At 48.9% G+C, this 20,325-nt stretch overlaps 1 protein-coding gene across 2 annotated transcripts in view; it reads right to left on the minus strand.

The window, feature by feature from the left end:
• Positions 1 to 24: 24 nt before the first annotated feature.
• The window catches only part of plekhg4 (pleckstrin homology domain containing, family G (with RhoGef domain) member 4), a 34,431-nt gene continuing 14,130 nt past the window's right edge, over positions 25 to 20,325 (minus strand). Inside the window, exons 3-23 of one of the 2 annotated variants that reach the window (XM_024296183.2) lie at positions 17,813 to 20,309; positions 16,526 to 16,663; positions 14,979 to 15,102; positions 14,815 to 14,908; positions 14,648 to 14,734; positions 13,413 to 13,529; positions 13,122 to 13,220; positions 12,768 to 13,052; positions 10,116 to 10,238; positions 9,566 to 9,757; positions 3,113 to 3,945; positions 2,798 to 3,047; positions 2,623 to 2,712; positions 2,328 to 2,552; positions 2,017 to 2,187; positions 1,771 to 1,951; positions 1,587 to 1,703; positions 1,355 to 1,517; positions 584 to 672; positions 339 to 502; positions 25 to 254 (exon numbers count right to left, since the gene is read on the minus strand). In XM_024296183.2, the coding sequence (XP_024151951.1) occupies positions 219 to 254; positions 339 to 502; positions 584 to 672; positions 1,355 to 1,517; positions 1,587 to 1,703; positions 1,771 to 1,951; positions 2,017 to 2,187; positions 2,328 to 2,552; positions 2,623 to 2,712; positions 2,798 to 3,047; positions 3,113 to 3,945; positions 9,566 to 9,757; positions 10,116 to 10,238; positions 12,768 to 13,052; positions 13,122 to 13,220; positions 13,413 to 13,529; positions 14,648 to 14,734; positions 14,815 to 14,908; positions 14,979 to 15,102; positions 16,526 to 16,663; positions 17,813 to 20,309 (6,075 nt within the window). In that variant the 3' untranslated portion in view covers positions 25 to 218. The remainder of the gene's footprint in view (positions 255 to 338; positions 503 to 583; positions 673 to 1,354; positions 1,518 to 1,586; positions 1,704 to 1,770; positions 1,952 to 2,016; positions 2,188 to 2,327; positions 2,553 to 2,622; positions 2,713 to 2,797; positions 3,048 to 3,112; positions 3,946 to 9,565; positions 9,758 to 10,115; positions 10,239 to 12,767; positions 13,053 to 13,121; positions 13,221 to 13,412; positions 13,530 to 14,647; positions 14,735 to 14,814; positions 14,909 to 14,978; positions 15,103 to 16,525; positions 16,664 to 17,812; positions 20,310 to 20,325) is intronic. The other variant, XM_036211385.1, reaches the window with a different exon arrangement.

Consider the following 20,325-nt stretch of genomic DNA (forward strand, 5'->3'; position numbering starts at 1 on the left):
GTTTACACACAAACAAACAGAAACTCGTGAACAAACGTGTTTAATAGAAAAGTGAAGCTCTGCTGCGATTGGTCGGTCCGGATGATCCGAAACCCGAATCGGCTGAGAGGAAACCAGCAACATATTTACAGCGAGAAAATCAAACTCCAGAAGAACCTGCAGACGCACAAACGGGCGGCGAGTCTGAACACAAACGCCGTCACTCACAGCAGTGAAGGTCAGAGGATGGTCGCCGGGCCGACCACAGCAGCATCCTGAGGAGGAGAGGTCACATGACCAGTGATGTCAGCAACCGCTGATTGGGATTAGAGATAAATAGTAGCCGTGTCAGAGCTCACAGGTGTAAGGTAGTGGAGGTGTGGCTTGTTGGAGGAGGAGGGGAGGGGCTGGATGGGGTTGGTCTCAGCAGAGAGCGCCTCCTGCAGGTGTGAGGAGACGCAGCCGCTGTCAGAGCCCGTGGAGCCAGACAGACAGCGGGACGACGAACTGGAGCTCTCTGTGGCTGCAGAGACCAGAATGAAGCTGACAGGTGAGCTAACAGAGGAGGGGGAGCTCCAGGATTCAGGTGTGAGTGTGCACGTACTCATGGAGGGCTGGCTGCTCGTTTCATGCTCCTGCTCGTCCTCCTCGATGCAGGAGCTGAAAGAGGAGTCGGGAGCCGGGAGGGATTCACTGTAAGGAGAACAGGATGTCAATACTCTGACAGGAGGGGGTCACAGTGCACAGGTGCGTGGGGTACCTGTGCAGGTGCGAGGCGTACCTGCGCAGGTGCGTGGCGTACCTGTGCAGGTGCGTGTCCTACCTGCTTATGCGTGTGTCGCGTACCTGTGCAGGTGCGTGGCGTACCTGTGCAGGTGCGTGGCGTACCTGTGCAGGTGCGTGGCGTACCTGTGCAGGTGCGTGGCGTACCTGCTCATGCGTGTGGCGTACCTGTGCAGGTGCGTGGCGTACCTGTGCAGGTGCGTGGCGTACCTGCTCATGCGTGTCGCGTACCTGTGCAGGTGCGTGGCGTACCTGTGCAGGTGCGTGGCGTACCTGTGCAGGTGCGTGGCGTACCTGCTTATGCGTGTGTCGCGTACCTGTGCAGGTGCGTGGCGTACCTGTGCAGGTGCGTGGCGTACCTGTGCAGGTGCGTGGCGTACCTGTGCAGGTGCGTGTCCTACCTGCTTATGCGTGTGTCGCGTACCTGTGCAGGTGCGTGGCGTACCTGCTCATGCGTGTAGCGTACCTGTGCAGGTGCGTGGCGTACCTGTGCAGGTGCGTGGCGTACCTGTGCAGGTGCGTGGCGTACCTGTGCAGGTGCGTGGCGTACCTGTGCAGGTGCGTGTTGTGCCTGCTCATGCGTGTGGCGTACCTGTGCAGGTGCGTGTCATGTCCATACATGTGCAGATTCAGTGGCCCCAACAGACTGGAAGAAGACGCTCCTGACACCGGGCCCTCTGGGGTCACGGCCCCCCTCTGAAATGGGTGGGAGTGGTCAAAGGTGGAGACGGCGATGGACGCCCGCGTTCTGGCTCCTGAAAGCAAAGCCATGAGTATCTCCAGGTGGCGCTCTCCCTCCAGCAGGTGTGGCTGTGGCGCCGTACCTCTGGTCTTCATGATGTAGTGAACGGCGCGGTTGCTGATGGCGGCGTCGCTCGGCTGGATGTCCAGGAAGGGTTTACTCCCCACCCCCATGGACACCATCTCCTTCAGTCGCATCTCTGCAGAGACACAGGTAAGCACTTAGCGACCGGTACGCCCCCACAGTCCCGCCCCCTCTGGACCCACCTTTGTTCCGGGCTGCTTGGGTCCACAGGATGCGGGCGATGTCGCCCGTCCACGCCCGTTTAACCTCCGCTGAGGCCGCCTGAAAGATGAAGGTCTGGTTCTTGGACGTCCTCCTCCTGAACCAGATCTCGAACCTCAGACCACTGTCCCCCGTCGATTCGGTCAGACCGATATCTGCGGTCTGACAGCAGAGCGACGCGTCAGGACTCGGCGCCGCCTCAGAGCGGCTCGCAGCCAGCAGCTCACCTTGTAGGACTGCTTGTAGATGAAGACATCCAGCCCCCCCTCCACCTTCCTGAGTTTGCTGAAGAGGACGAGCTCCTGGAAGAGGAAGATGTGGCGCTGGCATTTCCTCCGGCCACTCCAGACAGTGAACTCGTCCTGACGGATCAGCTGACCCTGCTCCTTCAGGTTCACCTGCGGAGAGCGGGAAGAGCAGGAGCTTTTATTGTTTATATTTTCTGAACAGATCATGGTTGTAGGCGGAGCCACTGAGTTCAAAACTGAAGGAAAAACGAGCCTCTGATCAGGTGAAGGAGCATCTTTGCTAAACTCACGTCACAGTCCCGGATGGCGTCCATCGCCAGCAGGTCGTTGCCATGGCGGAGCTGGAACTTCACCATGTTGGTGGCAGCCTGCAGCGCAGCAAGCTCCGCCTCCTGCGCCACGCCCACCTCCTTCATGAGGTCGGCGAGCAGCAGCGCGTACTTACTCATCCTCTGGACAGGCTTCAGCAGGTAGGAGGACAGGTCCATCTTATCCCCGAGCTCCAGCTGCTTCCTCTGAGGAGGAGAAGGTGAGAGTGGGAGGAGTTTGGGCGGAGCGGCAGGGGTCAGAGGTCACAGTCCTCACCCTGAAGAAGGCGTGTCCGTGGCTGGCCAGCAGAGCGTCGGACTTGGGTTTGTTCTTGCTGTAGAGCGCGTAGAGGCCGAACTGCTCCTGCTGCAACACGAACACACACCGGTTACTGTGACCTTAAACGACCCGGCGGACCGGTGACCCCGCCCCCTGCCCCGCCCCCACGTACATGTCTCAGGAAGCAGTGCGGCACCCGGAGTGGGTGTCTCCAGCACGCCTCCAGCTCCTTCAGGAAGAACTGGCTGTGGAAGTCCAGCAGCTTCTCCAGGTTCCCAAAGACGATGGAGCGCTTCCCGCGCAGGTCCTGCGGCAGGTCGGCGCGCTCCATCTCGGGGAAGTAGTGGTGGATGATGTAGTGCAGCGAGCGCACGTACTCGCGCTCTGTGGTCACCATCTCCTCCACGATGTGCCGCAGCTTCCTGCGCAGAAGCATCGATCAGGTTGGCGCTCCGCGGCGCTGGCGCTCAGACCGACGGATACCCACCTTCCTCGGGGGCGGGGCTCGGCCGCGGACGTCCCCGGGGTCTCCGGGGAGGGTCCGGTCCAGCTCTGGGCCCCTGTCCTGGAGCAGAGCGCGCGGTCAGCCGCCTCGGTGCTGCTGACCTCCAGCCCCCGGATGAACACCCCTGTGTTTCCTCGGTGTGCCGGCTCGCTGAGGGCGCGGGGGGAGGCGCCGCGGTGCAGCCCCTCAGGGGTGGGGGGGCAGTCGAAGCTTTGGGTCTTCCTGAGCTGCTGCCTCCTGCTGAAGGAGAGGAAGGACGGGGAGGAGCATGGGGGGCTGAAGCTGGGGGAGGAGTTGAGGCGGGAAAGGCGCGGCGTGGAGACGTCCCCCGGATCTGCCGACTCCTCGGAGGAGGAGCTGCGGAACAGACGCTGCAGGAGCGGCGTGTGCTGGGGGGTGGCAGGTGGGGAGGAGCTCGCCTCCTCCTCTGGGGAGCAAGCGCTGTTCTTACGCCCCCCCCAGAGCCCTGACAGAGTCTTTCTAGAGGAGGTGGAGCTTAAGCTCACGGTCGAGTCAGAGCGGCGCCTGTGGGCGGAGTCCCGGGTCCTCAGGGCCGCCTCCATCTTCCAGTCGAATGTCCTGCGGGTCTCCTGGCACTTGGACCAGGCGAAGCTCCACTGGCAGAGGCCGCGCTCCCCCCGCAGCTCGCCCGCCTCCGCCTTCATCTCCTGGAAGCGGCCGTCCGGGATGGGCGGGTGCTTCTGCCGGTACTCCTCCAGGCGGCCAATCACAGCCCGGCACTTTTCCGGCTGCGTGCAGTCCTCCATGCTGATCGCCGCCAGCTGCCGCATGCCCTCCAACGCCCAGCCGTACGCCTGCACACACCAGACCAGCGTGAGCTCGCCAAACGCCGGCTGCACGCCTGTGAGGTAAGATCACTTTAAAAGAAACATTTATAAAGATTCATTCCTATTCATAAAGTTCTGCAAACATTTATATTTTGTGCTCAACTTTGCAGAAAAACTATGAACACAACATTTAGTTTATGTTTAACATGTCTTTGTAAAATATGACTTAAATATAAATTTCTCCTGTCAGAAATAGGTCAGGGGTCACAGGCGGATGAATCCAGTCCAGGAACAGACGTTTTAAGAATGTTATTGATGCCATAACTGTTGAAAATGTAATAAAACAGATGAAAATCCTTCGATCTCCGACCGTATTTGTGGTTTACAGCTGATGGTGTAAACATTTAGCAGAGGATCATTCTAGACCCAGAAATGGTGGAAAACATCCCTAAAAGAAGCAGCAGACGTGACACTCCACTCGTTAGGTGTCTGTAAAATTAGCTGAAAAGAAGAGCATAGCTAAACTAAAACAGCTAAGCCAACTGTCAGCTGACTGTTGGGGAAGTAAAAACAAACATTAAAAAGTCGGTAGGGTCAGGATTCCCAACTTTCTTTCTATTTCTGGTTTTTCTTTTCTTTCTTTCTTCTTAACTAAGTCTGCAGTCGGCTGACAGTTAGCCTTAGCTCAGAGTTAGCTTAGCTGTTTTAGTCTTTTACTTCCATTTTCTTAACCTGCTACCCTCCCTGCTATTCAGAGTCACGGTGCTGCTGGAGGCTGGCCCGGGTAGTGATGGGCGAAGACAAGGGTCCATCTGGACCGGTCCACAACCGGGAGCAGGTGCCCCCGCCCCCCCTGTCCCGGGAATAAACTGCCCAGCTAAGCCAGGATCCCCCATGCTAACATGCGGCTGCTGGCCAGTGTCGGAGACTGGGGAAGCAAATTCTGGCAGGGGACACACCTTAGCAAAACACCGGCCCCGGAGGGCCGACAGCAGAGAGACGGGGTCCCTCCACTGTCTTTTTTATTTTATTTTCTTTCATCATTCTCTTAGAAACACCTCTCTCTTTTTGCCACCACTTCTGGGTCCGTTTCATTGTTTGTATGAATGAATGTTTCTTTTTGAAAGTTATCTTACCCCATACACACCAACAACAAACCGTTTATCACCGGGATGTAGCTGATCCACAGTCTTCATCAAACTCTTCTGCTGTTTTTAGCGTTTATTATGGTTGAAGAGTTACGATGGTTCACCGGAGCTTTGCCGTTGACGGCGACAGAAGGAAAGGGTTAACTCAGAGGTTTGAACGTTCCTGTCAGAGTTTCCTCCAGGTGTAAAAAAGTCCGTCTCAGTTTGATAGAAGCCGTCTTCTTCTTCCCTCATTGAGTTTTAACTGCGTTTGTGTTCTCTGGATCCAGACTGAAACGCCGCAGAACCTCCGGCGGTTTCAAACTCCTGCCGGTGTGGAAACCACTTTTGTGAGACTAAACCAACAAATTGCTTCCAGACGGAGAGCTGAGGACGACTGAAGAGCGCGTCATCGTCCAGCATCAGTTTCACCGAACGGCTGCATTTCTAAAGATCTCCGGTTCTGGAACCAACAGAACTCTTCTGGGTCTGGACTCGGCCAGCAGAGGCATCATTTCTGCTCATCTGAAACAGACTCAGCTTCTCCCTCCTCCTCCTCCTCCTCCTCCTCCTCTTCACAGACGTGGATGAAGGTCACCAGGTTCTCCTCTTGAATGTCCCGGAGCTCCGGGTCTGGAGGTCCGGAGCGTCACAGTTTGTCGTGAGAAAGCTTTGAAGTGTGTTTGTGTGGCGCCGTGAAGGAGCTGACCCCGCCCCCCCTTTTTGTTCTGCTGGGGGAGGGGAGAGTGAGTCCCAGATGAGGGGGGGTCTGCTGAGCACATGAGCTCGCCGCTCAGACGGTCAGACCAGCAGAGGAAACTTTCCTCCTTCAGAAAAACACGATGACATCACACTGTCTGGTCCCGCCCCTTTGAACCCGCCCCTACAAACAGCTGTGAAGCCGTGGCTGAGCGTGGAGCATCTCGCCACAGCAGAAGCCAGTGATGGACGCACACAGAAGTAGGTTTGAACCACGAGAACCTGGAGGTTCCTCCGTCAGGAGATTCTTCACCGAGCTCCGGCGAGCTGAAGCGGCGAGTCGCGTTTGTGGTTTCCTGTTTCCAGGAACCACCCGGAGCACAAACACCTCCGATGGAACCGCAGCGATGGAGCCGCTGGATGTCACGCCAAGCATCAGGAGCGTTTTGGAAGGTTCATCTTCCAGCTTCATGAAAGCAGCAGAGAACACGTCTGTGCGTGCACGTGTGTGGTTGTATGTACAGTGCACGTGAAAGCAGAAGGAGGTCAGCAGGTCAGTGATCTGCAGAAAGATGAGCTGCTGATGCGTCCTGACTGCTTCAGCCGCTCACTTCCCACGCGTGCACACACTCGTGCACACTCGTGCACACACACAGAGTGTAAACTTAAGGTGGTGTAGATGTGAACTCCACGCTCCATCTGAAGCTGTTACTCTGTCCTCATCAGGACGCTGAACCAGTTTCAGCTTCTGCTTCTTCAGACAGCACTTCCAGGAGAGAGCGCCGTCACATGACCTTTGGGAGTTAATCGTCTTCCTCAGCAGAGCGTGATGATGGGCTGAGGACGCCGTCAGCTCGATTGGGGTCGCGGCGATCAGCTGAGCGCGCTCAGAGCAGCTTCCATGTCTTCAGACATGTTCTTCAAACACCAGAAAATCCAGAATCTGTAAAGTGTTTTCAGAGCCAAGAGGCAGAACTTTCACTTCCTGTTTGAAGCCAGTTTACGTGTACGCCAGTGTTCCCCAACCTTTTTTTGGCTGTGGATCGGTCAATCCTCGCGGTCCGGGGGTGGGGGGTGTCAAAGAAACAGTATACTTGAACCAGTAGAAATGTATTAATATTGATAATAATAACAGCAGTAGAACATCAAACTCTGGAAACATTGTCTGCCAAATGTTGTGAATATTATGCAAACAGGCTCGTCTGTTGTGATAAATCCATGTTCTAAGTGGGACTGCTGGTAGCCTGCTGCTGTTTTTTGTCTTGAAGTTGTAGGGATGGGTTGATCAAATCGATTAATCGATCTGAATCGATCTAAGCTTAATGGATCAATAATCGATCCATAAAAATAGAGATCAATCAAGCACATGAAGCTAAAGTCTGCTAGCCGAATGCTAACGTATAATGGGATTTCCCATAGGACGGCTAATGCTAACGCTTGGTCGACTTAAACAAACATTTTGACTAAATGAACAGCTTTATATGAAGTTTCCAAACTCTTTTAAGGACATATTTTTAAAGTAACCAGCTTTTTAAAACAGCTTTTCCTCGTTCTTTCTTCTTCTAGAGCAGAGGTCCAGAGCCACATGTGGCTCTTTTATCTCTCCATGGTGGCTCTCTGGCTGAAGAAAAAAATAAAATAACAGTAATTATTAAAAAAAATATGAATTTGGCTTCTGTTTTGGCAACATGCTAATGTTTTTTTTTGCTATTTTTTTGTCCACTGGAGGTTTTAGGCTAATTTGGAGTTTAGCTAATGTTTTAGAAAAAAAAATCCTGATGTTTTCAGCTAATTTGTTATCCACTGGAGTTTTAATGCTAATTTAGAGTTTAGCTTTTCTTTTAGCAACATGCTAACATTTTTGGTTGATTTCATTTACTGAGGAATTTTATACTGATTCGGAGTTCAGCTAATAATTCAGTAACGAGCTTTTTCGTTAATTTGGCCTCTACTAATGGTAAAAGGTAAAGATACGGCTCCTTCTAGGTCTTGATCAGTAGAAAACGAGACCAAATGGCTCTTTTACTGTTAAAGGTTGCCAACCTCTGGTCTAGAATAATGTGTACTTCTATATCGCGATCGCCACCTAGTGGGCAAACTGAAACGTCCTCCAGGAGGAGCAGAACAATCGTTGGAGTTTCTCTGTTTGAGAATCCATGTAACACTGTGTGATATTAACAATCTCATTATTATTTCACTGATACATTTTACAGAATGTGAACTGGATCAGATTAATATAAATATATTCAAAACATTTAGATCATTAATGTATTTCTAAACAAATGTGTCTAAATGTGTAAACTCAAAATTTAACTGAATCCAATTAAAAATAGTGGATTTGAAAGAATCAATTCAATTCAATTGCAAAGAAAAATTCCACATAAGACTTTTCCCGTGTTGCACGCCGCCGGACTGGAACAGAGAGAATCCGGTCAATTTTCAAAATAAAAGATTTTTCAAGATAAAAGATCGTTGAGACTCAAAAGATCTTGGTTGAGGATCACCGGATTACACCATGGAGTCAGTCTTCCATCATTCCAACACTAATCTGATCCCTCCTCCTTCTGGTCTTCAAATGTTCTTCAGAAGATTCCTGCTTTGCTTTCATCACGTCTTAAAATGTTACGAAACATCCAGAATTTTTCAAAGTTCTGTAGATTGGTTCCAGCTGACCCGACTTCATCATCTACAAGGTAAACGTATTTCAGTACAAAATAAGACCAGTTCTGTTCCACATCAGAACCAGAACTCTGAGAAGCAGACCCTCAGGAGCTCCAGGTCCTCGCTGAGAAGCACCAGCTGGTTATGATGGTTTCAGATCAAAGCTGCGTCTGCAATCACATTGGGTTCTAATGGATCCAAACGGAGCGTTTCCCGGTTCTCCTCTGGTCGGTTTGATGACCAGATGTGAGGAAAGAATCTGACCTTTTTAAATCTGTGACGACTCCTCTACACACTCTGCCCCCTACAGGCCACACCGCTCATGACAACACAACACACTCGTTCTAGATCCAAAACCAGCAGCAAGTCAAGAGGAACTCCAGAACCAGAACCCGACTCTGCTGTGAAGAACCGCTTCTCCTACCTCTGTGTTCTCAGCTGAAGCTCTGCAGCCCGAATGAGGCAGAGCGGCGCCCCGACCACACACACAGACCCCCCCCACTTCAGTCACCGTCTGAATGGCAGATGGGCGGTCCCAGGAGGGGAGAGGGGAGGGGGGTTACTGGGGTGACAAATATTAGTGAAAGGAGTAAAAGGGAGGAGGGAGGGGCAACTGGGGTGACACACGCACCCAAACGCGCACACGCACAAACACACACGTGCTAACACAAACACACACACACACATGCGCACACACACACACATGTGCGCAGGCTTCTTGTTTGATGGTGCTGCAGCGTTTTAACAGATAAATGAACTCTGCAGACTCAAAACAAACATCTGAACTTCCTGCTGTGTGTCCGTCTGTCTGCTTTTGAAGCTCTGGGGTCGATCCAGAACCCTTCAGGTCCGGTTTGGACTTTATGTGCACTAACACTTAGTCCAAATATCCACTATGGAAACCTGTAGAAGTGTGCGTATTACTGGTCTATGTGACATCCCGAGGACTTCCTGCCCGTGTAGGTCACAGTTTCCTGTTTGTTAGGGTAAATCCACTCTGCCAGGTTTGGTTCTGGTCTGACCTCTGGTTCAACAGTGTTCACCAGGACTCCTCAGAACCAGGTTTCTGTTCTCCTGCAGGTGAACTCTGGTGCGGTTCAAACATTCTGAAGAACAATAACAAAAGAGGAGGAAGATCGTCCCCGCCCCGCCTCTCCTACCCGGTCCAGGAAGCAGTACAGCTGCACGGCCCGCTCGATGTTCTGCCCGCTGCTCTTGACCCGCTGGGAGAAGTCCTGGAGCTGAGCCCAGAAGGAGTGGACCTTCAGCTCGTACACGTGAAGGTTGGACGAGGACATGTCGTTCCAGCGCTCCAGGCGGCCCAGAAGCTCCTCCCCTCGCTTACACTGGTCCTGCAGAGAAACAGGAGTCACAGTTCCAGGTTTTCACATCAGCATCGATCCTCATCAACAATGCTCATGTCAGGATCAGATCAGTGTGATCAGGGACCAGCAGCTCCAGTATCATGAAGGAAACAACTCAGAGCGGTACAGATCCTCGAGGAACGTTTTTGTCTGAACTTGAGGAACTAAATGCTCAAGTTTCACCTTTTCCTCCTGTAGCTTCCAGCTGACAGTTTGACCGTCTTCCTGATTTCCTTCATAGAGTTCTAGGATCCAGGATCCTTTTTAGATCCACAAACATTCCGATCAAACAGATCAGCATCTATAGAGCGGACGATCTGATCTGAAACCATCTGTGTGGTCTTACGTATGCGGTGGCGTAGAACTCCTTGAAGTCCTGCTGTTTTTTGTTCAGCAGCTCCAGAGAATCTGCTGGTTCCTCCAGAGTCTTCAGGTGGACCTCCCCCACCTCCTCTAGCCACGCCCTCACCTGAAACACACACATGAACTTAGGGCTGGGCGATATGGGAATTTTCATATTGCGATATCGCTTTTTTCATTTTGTGCGATAACGATATTAAAAACGATATCAATCAAATAATCAAAGTAATCTTTATTGCAAAGAGCTTTAGGACTTCAGATTTTTACACCTTAACTTTGCCCCCCCCCCCATTAAATCTTAGTTAGTTCAAATTAAACTTTCATTATTTTTTGTATTAACTGTAGTATTGAAACTAACTGTGAGGAACATTTAAATATTTCTAATAAATATTGTACATATACATAATGTACACAATAGTTAAACCATAACGGTGGTATGTTTTCAATAGGCTGTACAGAATTTCTGATTTATTTTAATCTGACTGCAGCACATACAAGTTCCTTTCAAATTAAAATTAAGTCTTAATAACATTGTTCTAAAGCAGCAAATATATTGCAGTTATTTTTATATTATTTTCTAATTTCTTCTGAACATAAACTATAGGTACTGCTGTGCAGCAGAAGATAATAACATGTAAACTTAAAATAAACAGTTCTGATAATAGATTTAATCATCATTTCACTCAGTCATCTGACATGTGTACATGTTGGAGGATTGATCAAACATATAAGATCTCTTCATTTAGTGTCATGTCAGGAGTCGTTAAAACAAGTTTATTTTACTATTATTAGATCACCTCATTAAGAAATGAACATAAACAGAACAAATGTAACTAAGAAATTCATTATTGATTCACAATAAAACAACAAATTATTCTAATTTGAAGCTCTATACAAAAGCTTTTGGTTAATATTTTAACAAAACCTTCAAACTCTAAACTCCACAGCCACAATCGAGTCTCCGCCCCCCTGTGCGCGGCTGTTACTAGCATGCACAGTCTCTCCTCTTTCAGCCCCGCGTGACACGTAGCGCGCGGCAATAGACAGACTGTCTCCTTTTTTCTTTTTTCATTGAGTTTCTCCTCTAAATCAGGTGTTTAAACTCCTGATTTTAAAGCGTGTCTTCTCTCCCTCACACTCTGTGGATCTGTCGGTAACAAACAGCTGCGGAGGAATAATCCAGTCGGACCGAACCATTTTCAGTTTAGAGGAGGGGGGTCCGGTGACGACGTTTCCAAAACAAAATATATAAACATCGTTACCTTGACATTAAAAATAAAAGTATTTGCGATTATATATTGGTTATTGGTTTACTGAAATAATGTTTTCTGTTGTGTCCTTTTGTCATCATTCGGGGCCTCCGTCCCCCGCCCCCCTCTCAGTCTGGGCTCCTAGAATCAGACACTCCGTAGAAGAAGCGCGGCTCTTCCGGGGTTTTCTCCCGTGTTATTTAACACGAAAGTTTATCGTAATAGACTCATTTCACTATCGTAAAAAAGTAATATCGCGATAACGATAATTATCGTTTTATCGCCCAGCCCTACATGAACTGTGAGCAGACGTGACGTCAACGGCTGCTGGAGGCCCAGTTCCACATTCAGAACCCACGCGGATCAGAACCAGACGTGCTGGAGACGACACATCTGTGCAGAGGAACCTCAGCAAACGCAGAACCCCCAGAAAGCTTTGAGGCAGACGCTGAGCGGCTGCAGATCCTGCTGTCCACCAGCAGAGGTCAGTGCAGCTGTGGAGGCTGCAGGACCGGCAGACCGGCTAACGTCTGAACTCAGCAGCTGTTCAATATCCATCAAACAGGATTGATTACACCTCAAAGAACACATTTCCATCAACATGAAACATTCAGGTCAACATTTTCAGACTCCTCACGTTTCCATGCAGCATTCATCCAATCATGGAGCTCAGAGGGATCGGAGGAAGTAACTCCAGTTCAAACCTAAACTACCTCAAACTATTTTACTATTTTCCACTTTCTTTAGTTCAGCATTTGAAAAGTTTATTTTAGCAGACGTTTTCTCATTTTCAGCTTAAATTAAACATGTTATGGTCTTCATCACGTTTGTTTGATTTCAGCTTCAAGCGGTTGACTTGCATGTTGTGAATCAAACATTTTTTTGTATTTGTTCTGTATTTTAGCTTTTTTCCGCATTGAACTCTTTCTGATTTATTTTTGACACTAAACATTTTTTATTCTTTCTTTTGGCTGGGTAAACCTGAACTGTGCTGGACAGTTGTTAGTCGACTGATCACTTCAGTGTTTCTGCCGCTCTCCACTCTGCGTAATGAAAACTAAAAGAGGAGGAGCTTCCACGCCGTTCCTCCATTCCTTCAGGATTGTGTTTCAGCAGAATCTAATTTCCTAATAAGTTACCATGAATAAGTTGACGTCATTACTGACCATATTCTACTGGATAATCTGAGTTAGGTTACAGTATTGACTGTTTTTAATGTGTTCCAATAAAGGTTGAGAATACTGAATCTGGACTGAACTGAATTAAAACAGACTGTTCCTTGTCTTCTCGACCTTAAAACGACCTGAGCTGTGGAACTGAAAGGAGCTGAGGGTGATAGAGGTCTGTGTAAACGGCTTCAGGTGGACTCGTGCACAGACTGAGCTCACCTGGCTGAAGCCGTCCTCCAGGCTCCAGAAGTCCAGAATGAAGTGGACCTCCTGGGTTCTGGAGTTGGACAGAGTCACCAGGTGGTGCAGCAGCTCGTCCACCTGATCGTACAGAGCCGACACCGCCCTCACCGCCTCCCGCTGCTGGTCCGACGCGCCGCCGGCCTCCTCCCGCCGCAGCCAGGACAGAGAGGCCCCGCCCTCCTGCTGCAGCTGCACCAGCCGGGCGTCCTGCAGGATGCTGCGCATCAGCGCCTCGTCCCTGGACAGCAGCAGTCGGGCGTCCTGGAGGAGGAGCGCAGTTACAAGCCGTGTTCATGGTTCATGCCGTCTGCCGCGTGTCAGCTGGGTTACCATGGCAACAGCAGGTAGGGGTGTGTCTTGAAGGATGCTGATGGCTTCCTGCAGGAGGTCAACCACGGCGTTGCACTGATTGGTCAACAGCTTGATCCTCTGAAGGACGGAGGACAGGAACGTGAGACAAACGGATCTTTCTTTCATTTTTCCTCCTTACAGAAGCTTCAGGCCTAAAAACATCTTCTGATCGTGAACCAGAATCAAACCGCAGAAACCAGAACTTCCTCTAATGAAAAGACTTCTGGAAAGTGTCAGATATGAGTGAGGAGCTGCAGCATGAAGACTGACGGTTCTGAAGGCGATCCAGCTGCTCTGACTGAAGGGGAAGGATCCTCCCAAGTCTGAAGGAAGCTGCTGCAGCTCCACGTGTTTCTGCAGACACTTCCAAGAGCTCAGCACCTCCACCTGCAGCACAGAGCAGCACATTACAGATCTGTACATCACCAGGAAGAAAGACATTCATCTGTGATTGAAAAGGGAGCTGATCATGTCTCAAACATTAGGGCTGTGACGAGTATCCGGGTGCTCGGGGATTCACGATCTGCTCCAGAAAATTCGAGTACGGATATTCGCGGCGTCCAAGATCTTTATAAATGTAGTAAATTGTAGTAAAATATGATCATAATATCATCTGACGATGTATTTTTGCTCTGAAATGCAGATTAATGTCGGATTATAAGTTTACGAACTAAAACAAAGCCGAGAGAGCCGCCGTATTCCAACGGAAGTAAACACATCTTCGTGACGGTGAAGCTTCCGGTTTTCAAAATAAAACTAGCGAGAGCTTTTTTCTGTTCAAAAACTGAGACTGAAGTTCTGCTCACAGACATAACTTATGAAACAATGAATTAGCTTTAACATCGGAATATTATTTTGGTTATGGTAACTCTTCAACATTTGACGTAATTAACGAAACTCCATCTTATTCTGAAGAAACAGCCTCGCGCTGCTGAAAGGATGTAATCAACGTGAATCAGCTGATTCTGCTGAGAAAAAACACTTTTTACATACGGACTCTCCACCAATATGTGAAGCTTAGAACGTAAAATATTGAAGAACTTTGAGGATAAAAAAAACTGAAGAACATTTTCAGGCTTTGTTGTTAAATGGTCCAACACAGCAGAGATTTTTATCCTTTTATGTTGTTTTACTGCTGAACCAGAAGATTGACCAAAAAGTTTAAAATGACAAAATTTCTGTTTATCTGAATCTTTGTGTTTTTTTAATCAGTTTCGTTGATTCTGATCTCCTGTTCTAAATAAAGGTATAAATGATGATTAAATACAAATGATTTAATTTTTTATCCATCCAGTAAATAGACATACACATAGCAATAAACATTAAAAAGTGAGAATTGTGGTTCGATTCGAGAACTGTTGAGCTAGATTCGTGAATCGAATCAGATCGCCACCTCAGCAATGATCCACAGTCCAATCAAACATCTGCAGGGCGTCTGCCTCACACAAACCATCAGACCATTTCCTGAACGTCTCCAGGAGTTCCTGCAGGTGATCAGCTGTTACCTGTGAGGCTGCAGGTTTGTCCAAGCGAAGGACAGAGTCCTTTCTAGCCAGGACCAGAACAGCATGGATGGAGCCAGGACGGTCTTCCTGCAGTCAGTAAACAGTCAGATGCATGAGCGCAGACGTGCAGCAGGTGGCGCTCATCTGTCCCTCTCCAACAGACTCACCTGCAGGGATCTGAGGGCAGAGAGTAGGACTGGTGCAGGGGGGGCTCTGCAGCTGTCCACCAGCACCGTCAGGCCCAACGCCAGCGTTTCCTTCCTGTGTAGCACAGGAAGTGATGTCAGAACGGGGACGCGCCTGCGAGCGGTCCGCAGGCGCAGGTACGTACCGCAGGGTGGAGGTGTAGAAGAGCAGGAGGCGGAGCAGCGCGGCGCCGTCACATTCAGGATGGGCCCACACCGAGTGGGCGGGGTAAACGGTGAGCAGGGCCCGCCCCCCTCGGTCTCTGCATCCTGCAGGAGTATCAGGTGAGAACAGGTTTGTGATCCAGACTCGTTTTCAGGCTTCATTTCTGAACCAAAGTTCTGGTTTTAACTATTGATGGAAATGTTCTAGAACGTCTGCTTTAAATGAAGGTTCTACAGCGTTCCAGACTATTATCTCTATGATACAGTCAGCATCACGTCTGAAGTAAATATTACTGAACAAACATCCTTAAGATAACAGAATTTTTTTCAAAAATAAAAGCCTTCAAATGTTCCAAACATCTGATAGATCCTAAAGAACTGAAAATGGTCATTTGTGGAGTTTGCTGCATTAGGAGGTCATATTTACTCAAACCAAGACCATTCCATCAGTAACATCTGAGATGGAGCATCGTCATGACGCTGATTTTGGTACGGAAAGGATGGTTCTCTTTCTAGGACCAAGAAGGTAGTCAGTCAGAAACTCCACCCACTTTCGACCAACCGACCAGCTCTCTCCCCATGATTCCAGCCCAAACCATGACTCCACCACTCCCATGCTGATGTCACAGCCTTTTTGGGACATGGTGGTCATCCACCAACATCCGCTACCTCCACCTGGACCATCCAGGGCTGCACGGCTCTCCTCACTGAACCAGACTGTTAGAAAATGAGTCTTCATGTCTGTTTCTGCTGAGAGGGTTGTCGTGTTGTGTGTGTGTGTGTGTGTGTGTGTGTGTGTGTGTGTGTGTGTGTGTGTGTGTGTGTGTGTGTGTGTGTGTGTGTGTGTGTGGGAATAACGGAGCAGGAGTGTCAAACTCAGTCACACAAGAGGCCAAAACTCACCAGAGGTCGCACGTCGAACAGGATAAACATTTATTGAACACTCAAACTATATTTTAAAAACGTTAAAACTGTAACTTTTTAACATAACTTTTTAATTTAATTATTTAAAATAATTAAAAGACAGGAATATTATTCCAGAATAAATCAACTTAAACCTTAAAAAACTTTCAATATTTTACTCTCCATAAAAATATATTTTGTCAACATTATACAAGTTAGAAATGAGAACAAGATAACATCGGGTCATTAATAACAATAGAATAGAATTACTCGGAGGGCCGGATTGTTTGTAACTTCCATACATGAAGAGTTTCTATGAATTCAAGACAAAAATGCACTTTGACTTATTTACCAAACAAAGGTAGAACGACACTAAACCTTTTTCTGTTTCCTTTTGACGTGTTTGTCATCAGCCGTCATTATAAACCAACACGCAGGCGTCTCTGGATGCTCCATGAGCGTCTACGCCGCCACTCCACGCCGCTTCAGCAGCTTTTGCTGGTTGATTGTGTCTTGTGGTTCTTTCACAGGTGGTTAAATACGTTTGTTGTGTGTCTGTTTTTGGTCCACATCGCTCCAAATCTGTGTGACAGAAGTGGCTGGTTCTGAAGGAAAAGGTTCTCACCGGGCAGACAGACGGCACCGGACCTCAGCAGGACATCATGGAACCTGGACTGGGAGTTCAGAGCTGGGCCCAGGGGAGCAGCTGCTGAATGTTCTGGTTCTGTTGGACTCTGATCAGCAGGAGGTTCACCAGAGACGTCTGAAACACAAACACACAACTGTAGACACTCTGAAAAACAATGACGCTGCAGAACAAAAAGCCGAAAGTGGAGAAAAGCTGAAATACACTGATGAAGCTGAAACACAAATGAAGCTGAGACAACGATTAAACTGAAAACCTAATGAAGCTGAAACGCTATTGAAGCTGAAACACCAAAGCCGAAACACTAATGAAGTTGAAAAACTGATGAGGCTGACACACTGATGAAGGTGAAACGCTGATGAAGCTGAAAGACTGATTAAGCTGAAACCCTGGTGAAGTTGAAAGACTGATGAAGCTGAAACATTGATGAAGCTGAAACACTGATGAACCTGGAACGCTGATGAAGCTGAAAGACTGATGAAGGTGAGACACAGATAAAGCTGAAACATTGATGAAGCTGAAACACTGATGAACCTGGAACGCTGATGAAGCTAAACACAGATGAAGCTGAAACGCTAGTGAAACATGATGTGGTATGCCTACATCATGTGTGCATCTCTGGTCCTCCAGATCCACGCAGCCCGTTTTTCTGACTGCAGGTGAGACTTTGGGACATGTAATGTTTTCTAAAACTAAACTTCATCAGTGCAGTTTCTGGGGTTTTGGACTGGCTTTAGATCTTCTATGGAGAAGAACCTGGGTACAGATCATCTGATGGCTCTTTCGGTTTACTTAAAGACCAACAACAGAACCTTGTGGAATCTAAACAATTCCCCTCAGTCCTATGAAAACAGGAGCAGAACCAGTTCAGTCCAGTTCAGACTCTATTCAGTCAAAGAGACGGTCTGGAACTGAGACATGTCAGAACCTTAGATCCAAGCCTGTAATGAGATTCGGATGCAGGATGTTCTTCTAGAGCACTGGGTGGATGACAGCGCCCTCAGGAGGTGGTGGTGGTTACAGACAGGAGGGAAGATTCATTAAAACTCAAAAGACAAAGAGTTTCAATGTTTGGTTAGAAACAGGAACAGACTTAAGTTCAGTCTGACACACAGCGGGGGGGTGAGGTGTTAGAGGAGGAGGTACAATTAATGTTAACCAGGGAGGGGGGCAGAGGAAGCTGATAAAGAAGGTCTCAGCCAATCAGAGGAGAAGGAGGAGCTTAGGCATTCTGATGCTAAGAGGAAGGGATGGAGGTTCATGTACCTTCAGGCCGACGCTCTGCAGATCCGTCTCCAGCGGCCTCACCCCCCCCTCGCTGTCCACTTTCAGAATAAGACCCCACAGGCTGCATTTGACCCGGACCGGCTCCAGGTGCGAGTGGACTCTGCTGCGGTTCAGAACCAAGAGGAGAGATGGACTCCAAAGCAGGTCTGGTGAGGCCCCTGCCTTCAAAATAATGGTCCTTGGCTTGAGGACCACCTTCAGAATAAGAGTTCCCGGAGTGTGATTCTGCTGAACTTCCATGTTGGCAGTTGTCTGTCCATGTTTGCTTAGAAGTATTTTCAAAATAAGAGTCTTTCGATGAAGTTTGCACCGTCCTGTCAGAATATTCCTTAAAGGATGTCTGACTTGTGCTTTCAAAGTAAGAGCCTCCAGGCTGTGTTTGCAGTGCACCTTCAGAATAAGAGTCCTCAGGTTGAGCTTGTATTGTGTTACCAGGTGTCAAGTATTCAGGCTGCGTCTGCTGTTGGGTATTTTCTAGATTTAAGTCCTTCGGCTGTGTTGGTACCGTTTTTTCAGAATAAGAGTCCTGACAGTGTGCTTGTGATGTGATTTTAGACACAGAATCATCAGGTAGTGTTTTATTTTCAAAATAAGGCTTCTGTGCTTGGACTGGTAATACCTTTTCAGAGTAAAAGTCTTCAGTCGGTGGCGTTCCATTTTCAGTATATTTTTGCAGGGGATTTTCAAAATAAGAGTCCTGGGAGTGGTGTGTTTGAACAGCAACTTCAAAGTAAGATTCTTTAGAATTTATTTGCTTAATACTTTCAAAATAAGAGTTCTTAGGGGCTGTCTCTACTGTAGCTTCAGAATAAGAGTTTTTAGGGACTGTCTCTACTGTACCTTCAGAATAAGAGTTCTTAGGGGCTGTCTCTACTGTACCTTCAGAATAAGAGTTTTTAGGGACTGTCTCTACTGTACCTTCAGAATAAGAGCTCTTAGGGGCTGTCTCTGCTGCACTTTCAGAATAAGAGTTTTTAGGGACTGTCTCTACTGTACCTTCAGAATAAGAGTTCTTACGGGATGTCTCTACTGTACCTTCAGAATAAGAGTTCTTATGGGCTGTCTCTACTGTACCTTCAGAATAAGAGTTCTTATGGGCTGTCTCTGCTGCACTTTCAGAATAAGAGTTTTTAGGGACTGTCTCTACTGTACCTTCAGAATAAGAGCTCTCAGGATGTACTGGTAGACTGTTGTTTTCAAAATAAAGCCCCTCTGTGCAGCTTTGTTCTGCTTTTTTTTCATTAACAGCAGTTTCTGTGTGTTTCTGTTTCTGAACATCATCTGAATAAAATTCTTTTTGTTGAACATTTTCAAGATAGGAGCTTTCCTGTTTACTCTCCCCAGTAATCCTTTCAAAGTAAGAGTCCTGAAACGTTTCTCTCTGTTCTGTCATTTCCTCCTCATCTCCTCCTTTGTTCCTTCTTTCTGTGGTCACTTGCTTCTCCTCCTCAGTTTCTTCCTGAATCTCCACCTTAAGCTCCGCCTCCTCTGCTTTCACTGATAATTTTTCACCTTCACCTTTCACCTTCTCATCACTATTCTCCTCCAACCCTGGTCTGATCTCTGGCTGCTGCTCCTCCTTCACTTCCCCTTTCCTCCTTTCTTTTTCACAAACAGCTTCACGCCGGAGCTCCACCTGCCCCTGTTCCTCCTGGCCCCTCCCCTCCTCTTCCTGTTTGCTGCAGGTTTCAGGTTGTGGATGCAGATTCAGAGTGTTCCTGTGTGAAGCGGTACCTTCTGCTGGTTCCGCCTGAGAACTGGACCTGGATGTGCGCGTTGCTGCATCCGTGCGCGTCTGCGCACAGATCTGGCTGCTGTTTCTGCCTCGGTTCTGCAGGCTGATGGACTGAGTTAAAGATCCTTTCTGGGGGGAGAAGCGTGGGAGTGGGAGCTCGGACAGCTCTACGTACTCCCCCTCCGAGTCCTCGCCCTCACTGCTGGCAGCTGGTTGGCTGGTTCTGCAGGGGAGAACCTCCACATCTTGACTGCAGGAGTTCGTATCTCCGTTCTGCACAGACGTCTTCTCATCCGCCCTGGGGTTGATGCGTCCCCGACTGATGAATTGTGGGTAAACCAAATCCTCCCAGGGGACCCTGAAGACGTCCCCGTGCGCAGACAGAAGGCAGCGCTCCAACCGGGCCCCCCCTCGCTGCTCCCTGTCCCTGTTGACAGAGTCCAGCCAGGCCATGGTGAAGAGCGACCTCAGAGCTGCGACGGTCACCTCCTGCTGCTCCACATCAGGACATGCAACCCGACAACTGCACAGGAGCAGGCGGGGGGGCGGGGTCGCAGTTCTCCTGCAGGGGGCGGAGCCGCGTGCTCGAGAAATGGGCGAAGCAGCAGGAGGAGCTACAAGCAGGTAAAAGTCTCCTGGTTGGAGAAGGTGGGGGTCCAGAGGACAGAGCTGAACCACTATCTTCTCATGGATGCAGAGCGGCCAGCCTTCATGACGGAACAACAACCCGCCAAACGCCAGCTGGAGGTGCGAGAGG

This window comes from Oryzias melastigma, linkage group LG3 (genome assembly GCF_002922805.2).
Source record: "Oryzias melastigma strain HK-1 linkage group LG3, ASM292280v2, whole genome shotgun sequence".
NCBI classification, from domain to species: Eukaryota; Metazoa; Chordata; class Actinopteri; order Beloniformes; family Adrianichthyidae; genus Oryzias; species Oryzias melastigma.